At 45.7% G+C, this 12,248-nt stretch overlaps 1 protein-coding gene across 1 annotated transcript; it reads right to left on the reverse strand.

Annotated features, from left to right (window-relative positions):
• Positions 1 to 3,965: 3,965 nt before the first annotated feature.
• CALHM3 (calcium homeostasis modulator 3) lies at positions 3,966 to 6,171 on the reverse strand. The gene is made up of 3 exons (XM_072340287.1): positions 5,885 to 6,171; positions 5,181 to 5,436; positions 3,966 to 4,418 (listed from the first exon to the last, which is right to left on the reverse strand). Exons 1-3 carry the CDS (start codon positions 6,169 to 6,171, stop codon positions 3,966 to 3,968), a joined length of 996 nt encoding a protein of 331 aa, XP_072196388.1.
• Between the last annotated feature and the right edge of the window lie 6,077 nt (positions 6,172 to 12,248).

A 12,248-nucleotide genomic window follows, 5' to 3' on the forward strand; every position in this document is an offset into this window, starting at 1 on the left:
TTTCCTCCTGAAACTACTCCTTCCCCTACTGTGGTCCAAGCTGAGCCTTTGGTTTACTTCATTCTTTCAGACCCTCTCTGCAGAGGTGCACATCAGAAAGTCTCTGTGCAGTTCAACAACTCACTTACATGCTCCGACAGCCCCAGTATTTAATGCAGGAAACGTAACCTTTTTTTTTTTTTTCTTCTTTCTGTTCATTTTGCTGCTTGCAGAACTTCCTCTCGCTCTTCCTCATGTCTCTGGGACCTGGCTTGTTTCTCGTTTGCTAAATCTGGCTCCATTCTTCTCTACATCCTCATTTCTGCACTCTCCCTGTCACCAGTCCTCTTGGCTGCTGGGTACAGGTGCTGCCTTGGTTGTGCTCTGCCCACAGCAGTCTGTCCCCCGGCAGGAAGGGGACTTGCCGTGAACCTGCTTGCAAATGCAGCAGGGCAGCTGTGTGCCTCCCACGCTGGACAGGATGCCCCACCTCTGCTCTGCTAACGCAGATGGAAAATGGGGCTCCAGCTCTTTCCCCTCAAAATTGTCATCACCCAGAGCTCAGCTTCTAAAGAATAAACCAGAAAGAAGTGGATTTTGTTGTTGCTCTCCTACATCTTGACTCCCATCTCATAAAGCAGCTTTGGAGCACCACATTGCTCCTGCAAAGTGCCCAAAAGATGTAAGTATATTTGGACTATAAGTGGCCTTAAACATATTGCTTCAGTGCTGACCACCAACAAGGCATTCGTTCCCTCCAGCCTGTCACCAGCTGTGCTACTGACATGAATGTCAAAGTGGTACCACCATAGAGGTGATCACGAAGCTCACTGGTAACACCCAGTGAGTCCTAGCTCTGCCTGCTGCAAGGAGGTTAATTGCATGATCTCATCAAACGGAAAGAGATTTGCCTGCATGAATATAGATGAGGATTATTGTATCTCTAGCTAGGAGAGCCAGCTGGCTTCTCTGTTCACCTGGTGCGTGGCTTTCTGAAGGGCAGTTTACATCAAAGCTGCCATGAATCAGCCTTGTAAATGCACAGAACTTCTTTTGATCTATAGGAAATCTTTTGTTAAAGATAAATGAGGAGCCTGAGTCTGTTTGGTGTATAGAACCAACAGTTCTCATGCAAGCCAATAGCAAGTTAGTGGGGTTCAAAACAGAGCTCATATATATCGATCTTGGTCTCTCTTCCCACATTTTTACAGGAACCTTTTTTTGGTGAACTTCCAGCAGGAAACTCACTCCAACAATTTTCTGTACAGAAACATCATGACCCCATCTGCTTGTGCTTTGGAAACTAGGATGGCAGGGGTGTTGCATGCCCAACTCCATCCCAGCCTGCACCTGGATGCCTGGTCAGGCACCATGACAAGGAGTTGTGTAGGGCTCTGTGTGCCCCAGTCAATACAGGAGATAGAGAGGAGTGACAGGAAGGTGGTCACAATTCCTGTGTCACTGGGAATATTGATAGTAGTATTGATGGAAGGAAAGCTATCCTTGCAGTCAGCATCACTGTTTCATGGACATTTGCACTCTGAGCGTTAGGACAGTCCTGAGAGACAAAGAGCTGCTGAAGCTCTTGGGTCACCTGCTGTCATATGAGAGCACAGTTTCCTAACAGAGCTGGTGGGAAGGGACCCCTGGGCATCACTACTGTAATACCAGTTAGAATCCACATATTTCCCCATCTTTTGGCCAGCTCGAAGGAGCAAACTGATGCTTCAGTGCTGCTTTGTGAAATAGGAGTAGAGATGTAGGAGAGAGACAGCAAGTCAGGTTTCAACTGAGCCAAACTTTTCAAGAGCATATCTGGAACAGAGCCTACTTATTCTCCACGATTTCCACATCTGCCTAACAGTCATAGTACTTATGCAGTAAAACAATCCTGTGCTACCGGTGGGTACTAACTCCAGAAGTGGGTAGTTTGCATGAGCATAAATGCCTAATTTGCACTTACAGGTGTCCAGGTATGAAAATCAGATGTAGGGAAATAGCAAGGAAATTGTGCCCTGCTGCAGTAAGTTTATGTGGCTCTGCTGCAGTTCCATCACTGAAAACTGAGCAGCATATTTATTCCAGTTGGTGACTGATCTACTAAACTTCAGCTTGAACTGGTTCCCAGTGAGTTTAAACTGATTCAAAATAAGCCCCTCTTAAGTGAGAACATGCCTCCCTCAGACTGGTTTCAGTTAAAAAATTCATATCCAACACTTAACAGTCAGGTGCCAACAGCACAACCAGCTGGTCAAAAAAGGTGATCCTCCTGCTGTGTTTAGTTTTGGGGCAGCCTCCCTTTGAATGTAGCTGGGCTGGGTCACTTTGTGATTGTTGGGTCAGCTGGTGACTGATCAATAGGTCAATACATCAATAGCTATTATGTCGATAGATTAAAGGCCAATGGGTCAAAGGTAACCAGGCCAAAAGTCAATATGTATTAGGTTAAATGGTCACTAGGCCAAAGATCAATAGTTCAAAGGTCATTCTACCTGCACTGAAGGACTGTTATGACAGATTGAATCCAAAGGTATGAACTAAATGAACATCAGCAGCATTGTATGTGGACAGTCCATTGACTATGGGAATGTTATGTATGCAACATAACATGTAGAAGCAAAATAGATGACGGTAATTAGGAGATGTGAAAACTGGCATCCGAGCATGATGTAAAAGGTATGGATTGAAGGGTGGATCTTGTCTCGAGTCTCAAACAAAGGCTCAAAAAATATATGGGTCAGAGTTCAGGGGCTGAAGGGTTAGAGCCAAGAGGCCACAAATAGACTGAGTGCCTGAGCACCCCCCAGTCAACCAAAGCTGCCCTGTGGCCAAACTGACCCTCCCATATAAGCCTTTGTGCACCTGCAAAAAATCTGTGGCGCTGTCCTTAAATCCTCCTGATTCCTCCCGACACAGCTAACAAAGCTATCGCACATCTCCTTCTTTGCCTTTTATGTTTTGTGGCCACTCCGAGATGACTTAAGGCCTGAGGGCATGGAAAGCAGCATGCAAAGGAGAGCTGCGGACCTCTGGTCAGAGCAGGGCTAGGAAAATCGCTGATTTGACTTGTGTGGCGTGGTGAGTTTGCAGCAAAGCTCAGGCTGAGATTTGTGGTGTCACACCTGGTGATGATAAACCAGAGCTGAAATTCAAAGTGTGATGTTCATTTTGAAGGAAAGCACAGAATCACTCCCCAGAGCTAAAGAGAATGGAAAGAGCTCTGTGCCAGTCCCAACAGGCACTGCACACACAGCTCAAGGTGTTCCTGGGGTGTTTCTGTGGCATTTTAATATCTGACAGAGTTGATTTTTTTTTTTTTTAATCAAAGTAAGAAAAGCTCATGATGGTGTGGAAAGATGGAGAACAGAGATGAGGGATGGGAGAGCAATGCAGCACGGAGTTTGCAGTAAGAAGTTTAATGCACCCAAGCAGCAATACTGGACAGAAATAGCATTTAAAACCATACCATGGCTGAGACTAAACATCTACAACAGGGACTGGAAAGAGGTGGATGAGAAAGTAATTGGCATTAGAGGCTCAGAGTTTACATTCAAATGGTGCTGAAACTAAGGATGGATATGTCCAGAGAGCCGATGTAAGGATGATCCTTTGGGTAGATTAGTTTGTATTAAAATCTATCAGGGGAGTGCCTAAGAGCCATGTCCATGGCATGGTGCTGGTGCTTGCAGAGCCTTCTGAGCACCAACCAGCCCAGCCAGAAGGGTTTTGTCTACAACTTGAGCTACAAACTCTTCAAGATGACAAAAGCACAATTCAGAGCCCTTGGATGAGTATTGTCATGAATGGGGACTGATTCTGGAACTCTGGGATCTTGAGAGCTGAATCTTGCTAGTTCTGCAGGAAGTTCTGCTGGGTGCCCCAGAGGGTGCTGGGTGCCTTTGGACCTGGATTCTGAAGGAAGAGGTGAGCACTGTGGTCATCTATCCGCTGGTCACAGCTGTGTTGACTTCAGGACAATTTCCCCTTCACATGTGAGTGTGCTGGGTGAATTTAGACCTGGCATTGCAGCTACCTGCCCATGGTGGAGGAGATCTCTCTTGCCCCAGGGGATGTCTGTGGGTCACCTGGCTCACATCCAAGGGAGGTTTCTCATAGTACCACATTTCCAGAAGTTTGTTCACCTGATCATGGTCTGTGATGCCCCGGAGAAGATCTTCCTCTCCCTCTTTCTCTGTAGGCAAGATGAAACCGTGCTCTCTGATTTCTTTCCGCATGCTTTCAAAGAAGTGAAGGATGCATTGGTGAGCAAAGAGCCGGCTGTGCTCACAGCAGGCTTCCTCAAAAATCTTCTGCTCAATGTCAATGTAGTTACTCCAGTGACGTGTCTGGAGGAGGGCAGCCTGGCTGGAGCAAGGTGTGAGCCAGCGGGCAAGGAAAACGGCTATGATGAGGATCAACAAAATGCTCCAGCCAAGGGCCTGGGTGATAAGAAATAAGCAGAGGAACAGCATCAACATAAGCAAAAAGACAGGCACAAGCTGTTTGCTTGTACTGCTGAGAAAGGGCTTTGTGTGGTTGTGTGTTGGGATGCCTGTCTTAATCTGTCCCTTAAATTCAGCTCCTGAAACTGCACTTAGGCTGGGAGTGCTGGGGAGGCTGTCACCTCTTCCCAGGGAATATGTGATGTTTATCTGTGCACCAGTAGTTCAGTAGAATAACTCTTTGCAAGGAGTCTGGAGCATTTACTTTAAGCATGGGAGTGCCTTAGATGAAGGGGACTTGATCCTCTTCTGCTGGCACACACTTATTTCCACTGAGAGCCACCTGCTACCTACACAGGCCCTGAGGCCAAGTGTCCCATTCTCAAATCATCCCAAGCAAACTGCTTTCACCGGTCTCAGCCTTCACTGTCCTTAAAGCAGTGGCTCCTACCTGACAAGTTAGAAAGCTTCTTTGGCCCTAAACAGGCAGAGTCTTAGCAGGCTCCGATATTCCTCACAACCTGCTTTTTATTATACGGGTTTAGAATGTGCTGGTTCTTTTAGAAGCAAAATTACATTAATTAAAAAAAATTATTTCTTTCCATATTTTTCTCTTCCCAGGTGACTTTGGAGATTGTCACTGAGGACAATGGCATTTTGGGGCACAAGGCAGCAAAGAGCAGCCCTGATCCCAGCCAGACCACAGCAATGCTGTGCTGAATGAAGAGTGGGTGCCCTGAGCACCTCCCAGCTACCCACCTGGGACCAGCAGCGCAGGTATCTGGACACTGCCTTGCGGGATGTGCTGTTCCTCATCAGCTCATCCTCCTTGCAGGGCACCCTGGTGAGCATCTCCTGTGCCTGTGCCAGGCTGGCATTGGCAAAGCCTACAAACTTCTTGGGATCCACAGAGCCGCTGAAGGCGCAGATCAGGCATTTGCCATCCAGGAGGGTGACCACAATCCAGACAACTGGGGCAACCATGGCTCGCTGCATGATGGAGCAGCACATATACCTGAGGCAAAAGAGAGACAGGAGCTCAGCTTCTGTCTGGGAAATCCCCTTTCTTCAAGGCCATTCTCACTGCCCTCTGTGCAACCTGTGGTCTGGGTAATGGTTTGTCTGTAACGGGGTGAAGCTGGTTCTCCTCACCATTCTATTGGTCTGTCTGCAATAACTGAGCTGAAGGGAAGGAAATCACAATGCTGTTGATAAAGAATGACCATGATAGCAATGGCACTCTTTTTGCACATACAAGCATCTCATCTTCTTACACATTTAAGCCCTCGTGACAAACCCTCATGTGCGACAGAACACATGTACTGACTGTGCCCCAGACTCATGGGGCGAAGTGTTGGGAAAGGAGTTTAGAAGTAGTTAACTTACCAGGATGAAAGATACAGAGAGAAAACAGGATAGAGGAGAGGTGGAAGGGAGGGCTCTGCTCCTGGTGCTAACCCCACCTGATGACAGCCAGGTCCTTTCTCCTGTGTCCCTGTGGCCGCCTCCACTCCTCCAGCATCACCAGAGATTGTCTGTTGAGGATGAAGCCGCAGAAGAAGAGGGCGATGGGGGGCACAAACATGATCCCCAAGCCATATGCCATGTTGTAGTGGGGCAGGCAGGGGCAGCTGAAGTCAAGGCAGGTATAAATCTTTACAGTAGCCAGGGCTAACAGCCCACAGATCCCATTCATTACAGACTCTGAGTTGGACTGGAAGTACTGGAAGATCATCCGGAAGCGCTCCATTGTGCTCTTTTAGCCAATTCTCCTTCAAGGAAGCTGTTTCCCTTCGTCCCCCTTTCTGCTCCCTTGGGGAGGAAGAGAATGGAAGAGGATGCACAGCTTTCAGAGCTCCTTCTTTCACCCCTTGCTATCTTCTAGTATGGCAGATAGTAGTTTCTGTATCTGATCAGGGGAAAGGAAGAGAGACCAATTTGCTTCTCTTCACCACTGCTGCCACTGTTTTTGGTGCAGCAGTCCCCCAGCCTTGGGAGGACAGGGAAGAGGCAGGAAGAGCACGTTTGACTTTGAGCCCACCCCATGACCACTCTAACAGATTTCCCTAAATGAAAATTGTCTGAAAGGACCAACCCTGCAGTCCGGAGGCTGCGAGAACTGATGGCTTTCCCAGTCTGGAACGGCACCTTGTGGCAAAGGCTTTGTACTGCAGAGACATTCTTGGCACATCAACATCTGAGACCACACTGGGACAGCTCACGTTTCCCATAAATGATGGTGGTGTTGAAGCAGATGAATGACAAAGGATCTCGTCTGGTGTAAGAGAGGGTGTTGTAGTGAGAAAACGGTTGTGTGCTTGTTTCTAAAGCCTCTGCTTGTGCCAGTGACATTGTTTCCAAATGGCTTTAATGTTTGTTGAGGTTCTCGTTTAATGGCTCTGCATTTATGCGCTGACTGGAGTAGTGAAGGTTTTGTGCACGCAGGTATCTTCTGGGTGCTGGAAGATGCAAGGGAACCTTACTTCTTCAGAACAGTCTCCTGACTCAGGTGTTAGAAGACAATAAAGAACATCTTGTGGCAGTTATTGTGCATTGCTGTGATCTGGGGTCTTGCCAGTAACTCCAAGCTGAGATGAGGGGCCACTGAATTGCAGGAGAAAGGCAATCTTCCTTTGTTTGTTGCAGAAGGAGTTTTCTGGAATGGGAAAGAACCCTGGAAAGAAGTTAATTGCTAAACATGGGCAAACATTCAAAATGCTTCTCAAAACCAAAAATGTGATTATTTAGCTTTCTCTTGTTTGACATGGGCTCCGTCTTCTGAGTTAGACAGCTGCTCCTTAACAGACAACATCCAGAACTGCTCAGCATGCTTTTGCAGACCCATGTGGGACAGACCTTTGGTTATGGCCCACCTAGCAAAAATGTTAAGCCATGAGGCACTAATTGAGCACTTGGTGGGAGGGCAGGGCCAACCCAGGGGAGCGCAGGTGCAAGCAACAGGTGCAAGTAACAGGTGCAAGCAACAGGTGCAAGCAATACCCCCCTCCAAGTGACTGCAAAGGGTGGAGCCAGGATCGACCCTCCCCAGACCTCATTTAAGGGCTGGCAGTGGAAAGGAGAGGATTTTGCTGGAGATTCCTGTCTACTTGAGGTCTTCCAAAGGTAGGTGAATTTTCTTCCTTTGTTTCGATGTTTGTAGCTGCTGTGTTTGGGCTTGTTCTCATTTGCTGTGGCCTAAGATTTTGTCACCCTGTTGCAATTGCTGTACCTTCCATCACACTGTAGCATTGCTGCCCAACACCACAGCATCAGAGTTCTGGGAAAGGGATGGGGACACCCTTCCTTATTCCTTTGTGGGCGTAAAATAGCTTTTATGGTTTTATGGCTTCTTTACTTAAGATGATGGTGAGAGTGGTGGTATGGGCCTAAGAAGTCCTTGCCCTGTAGTTGAGAGTCCTTTTTGGTGTGGTGTAACCTTTTTGCTTTGGGGAAAAGGATGATTTTACTGATTAAAATTGTATTGCTGATTTAAAGTAGGACAGACTTAGTGGGATGGGGTGGTCAGCTTGGTGGCTGCTTTGCAGGCACTGTTCCAGGCCAGTGTTGGTGCTCAGGAGCAGATATTTCACTCAACTAGTGGTCTGTTGGATTCAGATCATGGCCACCATCTCCTGGTTTACCTCATTAGGAGCTGTTTGCAGTAGTTTATAGTTTTGACAAATGAGCCCAAGTTGTCGCCCTGCTTCTTTCTGTGCTTCTACTCCATGGGGTGGGGATCATCTGAGTGTTTTTGCAGAGCTGAGCACTTCCACAGGTGAAGCAGATAATGAGTAACAGGCACTAAATGATTAATGAGATGCCAGCAAAAGTAATGGCAGCATTGTGAGATGTAGTTTGTTTCCACTAATACTGTTCTCTGGAGATTGGTTGCTCCTGTGTTCTGCCTTGTAACTTCATTAAAGCATCAACAAACAGCTAACTGTCAGTGAGAAAATAGATGACTTAGTTTTGTTTTCTTCTAAAGAACTTGTTATATATTGTTGTCCTGGCCTTTAAAGCTTAACTTCTCGGCTTATGTGAAAGCCTTCTTTCCTGATCTCTGCATTATCCTAGTCTTGACCTGATTTGCATCATTTCTGACTAAGAAAGCTTTTTTTTCAAGGCCATTTATCTGCTTGGCTTCGAGTTGATGCTACAGCAAAATCAGTTCAGATGGAGTCTGTTCTCATCTTGAGAGTGAAATAGGGAATAGAGTGGAGAATTAGGGAATCAAGTTGATCGCTTAATATCCTGGCTCAGTGATTTTCAGACTGTTCTGATCTGCTAATGCTTGCACATCTTTTAAGGCAGGTGCAGACCTTGATAGCAGATTTAAGGATGCTGACATTTGACTAGCTTGGCTTGTTATTTTTCTCAGACTCTTAAAATTAGGCTCTGGCCCTGGGGAGTCTGCAGTTTGCAGGCTGAAAACCACTGATAACAAACTTTTCTTGATGCAGCAGTTTGTCTTCAATGTGCAGAGGTGTCACAGAAACTGCTGAGGTGTTCAGAGGGGAGTGTGGCTTAGGTGAGGAAGCCCAGTTCAGTGTGGTTACCCTGGGCTGGGCAGCCCTTGGTGCTGGCACAGTCCTACTCTGGTGTCACTGCTTCATGCTAGGCCTTCACTACTGGATTCATGTCTCCTACACCACCAGTTATATCTGTGCAGTTGTTAATTTACCAATGACTGTTAGGTAAGTCAAGGCTAAAAGATCAATCTGCTACTGTAGTTTTTGCCATCTTCTAGAGCAATTCTTAGTGTGAGAGCTCTTGATGCAAGAACTTTGGCTACTCGTATCTAGTGTTTGGGCTGGTTTGCTGTCATCCTTCTCCTGGATGCTCCAATCTTACTTAATTTAACCTGGTCATGTTTCAGTACTTATAGACAGGTTGTTCTGGGTAAGGTTTGGGTTGAATATTAGGAAAACAGCTTATTCAAAAGAGTGGTTGGGCACTAGCACAGGCTGCTTAGGAAGGTGGTAGAGTTGCTGTGCATGGGGGTTTTCAAGGAAGGTGGACATGTTACTTAGGGATGTGACTTGGTGGTGGGTGGATGGTTGGGTCTTAGAGGTCTTTTCCAGCCTTTATGATTCTGTCTCAGTCAAGACAACATGTTATGGAAGAAGTACTTTCTGTTGTCTGTCACCAGCAACTCAAGCAGTAACCATCTGAGTTACCGGATCAGCCTCTTGAATTTACAAAGTGCGAACCATAGCACAGATTTTCTGAAGCTCTCCTGTGGCCACAGAGATATGCTGCTATAATGTGAATTCGCCTGTTCTTGTTGTAGTTGGGCTTGACTTCAGTGCCTCTGGGATGTGCAAATGATGATGTATGAGTTCACTAGAGACTACCTGGTTAATGTGACAGATCATTTGTAAGGGATGGTACTATATGTCTGTAATTTATATTTTGAGAAGGAAAGGAATTTCTAAAAACAAATTATCAGGAAATTTCACTTCCCCTTCTCTCCCTCCCACACCACAGGGAAGTATCTTTAATTGTGGCCTTCAGAAAAGCTGACTTTTTGAGGCAGGCAAAGAGTTATGAAGAAGCAGCCCAATGTCACTCCTGTGGGGTGTGGTGCAGTAGAGCTGGGGCTTTAGAACATCCACAGAGCATGTGAAACTGCTGCTTCACAGTAGCTACAATTCATCTGCAGGCAAAATTAGAGTCCTGTTTCATGAGGTTGTCTTGTCACCCAGCTCTTGCCCATCCTCGTATATAAGAAATGCCTTCTCACATCATTTATAGTCTTCTCTGTGCGTATTTATGTGATTTATAGCTTGCTTCATGTATTCAGAACATGCAGAATGCAAGTGCTGTTAATCTGACTGTGGCAATTCTGCATTCTTCCATGGAAAACAACAGCCTGCCTTAACTTCTCGGAAGATCTCTTCCTTTCACCAACAGCTGATTTCCTCCATGATAACCATTGAGTTGCAAATGATCCTTGTGGCAGATTTCATCTATGCTTGGTCATGATAAATGAGAAACCAAGTCATCCTAGAAAGATCAGGATACTTGGACTCATAAGTAGAACTTTTCTTTCACTGTCCAACTTTAACATCACTCTATCATACTCTGATTTTGGAGTCTGTTTCAGAGCTCAAGCATTAACAGCTAATGGGAGGGAGAGGTGGCTGCATGTTGCTGTCGGTTTGGTTGTAGTTTTCCATATACTTTGTGTCAAGCCAAATCCTTGTGGTCCTGCAGGCCATAATTACCTGCTGTGCCTTCTGTTCTGCGGAGGATACTCATCTCCTTGCTTTCCCTTTTGCTACCTCCTGTCTCTCTCCAACCACTCCTGTGTTTTTGAAGCAAATAGTCAGCATCACAGTGTGTGGGATGATACGATCCTGTGGCACTGTAATTACCACCCTCTGCTCCTTCATGCTTTAATCAAGACCCTCTGCTGGAAAACACTCCAATCTCTTCTCCTGTTGCTCTGCAGTGTGTGCTTGTCACTTTGAGATGCTTCTTGTCTTTAAACATCATGAAATTTACCCATTATTATTGTTATTATTATTAAGCTGATGGCAGCCTTTCTCTGCAAAATAACATGCTAAACTGACACTATAGAAAATACCTGAAGTTTCAGCCAGGGTCCCTAGCAGCCTGTGGTCAAGAAGCTTTCTTGCAGCAAGTTTTCTAGCCAGGGAACAGCACCTCCAGCATCTGCAACCTGCTCAGTTCCCCTCACAGCCTTCCTGGTATTTACCACATTTTTAACAGCCTCTTCTTCCCATCCGGTCTCCTGTGTTTGTTGCTGAGAGCTACCTTTGTTCCTTATGAGTAAATAATCTCTGGGTTGTTTAGGCTGATTTTTGTGAGGGAACAAGCTAGCAAACAGTGGCTATGAAATGACCACAAATTTGCTTTGCTGCTGATTGCCAGGAGCTGACTCTGACCTGAGCAGTGGAGCAGAACTATTAGCCATATAAGTGCAAGGCAAAGGTTGTATTTTGGATTATTTCAGATTATCAAGTTCTCAATCTCTGGGTCTAGTGTAATCACTGTTTTGTTAGCTTAAATTGAGCTCTGGAAGCAGAGAGAAGCATTTCAACCCTTCTCTTGCTTTCAAATTCCTTCCCAAAATGAGGTTAGATCCCACCTCAAAGGGTTCTGACCACTGTAAAGATGGAGGTGAAGGTAAATAACTCTGAGACATTGGAACAGGCTGCCTGGGGAGGTGTTGGGGTTGTCATCTCTGGAGTTTTTCAGGACAAGTGTAGATGTGGCACTGAGTGACACTGTCTAGAGCAGTCACAGGAATGGGCTGATGGTTGCATTCGATGATCTTTGTGGTCTTTCCAACCATTATGATTCTATGAAAATGCTTCTCTTGGCAGTTGTCTGTAACTGCTAGCAATGCTGTAACTAGGACTTCGACCTTTTTAGTTTGTGGAGAAGAAGGTTGAGTGGTAGAATCATAATTTGTAAGCATCTATTTTGGCTGCTGCATCAAATATAAGAACATCTAATGAGCTCCGCTGGCATGGAACTCATATCTCAGCAAATTCACACTGGAAAGGGGCTGCAAGTTTTTAATAGATAGCCACTTAAATACTGTATTAAAAAAAAAAAAAAGGATAAAAGGTTAGTAGTGGGGTAGACTTTAAAGTTAAAGGGGATTTTGCTTTTCAAACATCTTACAGGCGGTGAGAATCTCAGCATTAAGTCTTAGGCAGGGAAGCAAATTTGCCTTTTGAATCCAGTATGTAAAACTCATGTAGAGACTTTAAGAAGAGATGATAATGTCATGAGTATGTTCATCAGTAGATGAGAGCTGAAAATCTCTATTTGTTGATGTAGCAAATAATGATG

The sequence above is a fragment of the Excalfactoria chinensis genome, chromosome 6 (assembly GCF_039878825.1).
Source record: "Excalfactoria chinensis isolate bCotChi1 chromosome 6, bCotChi1.hap2, whole genome shotgun sequence".
Taxonomy (NCBI): Eukaryota; Metazoa; Chordata; class Aves; order Galliformes; family Phasianidae; genus Excalfactoria; species Excalfactoria chinensis.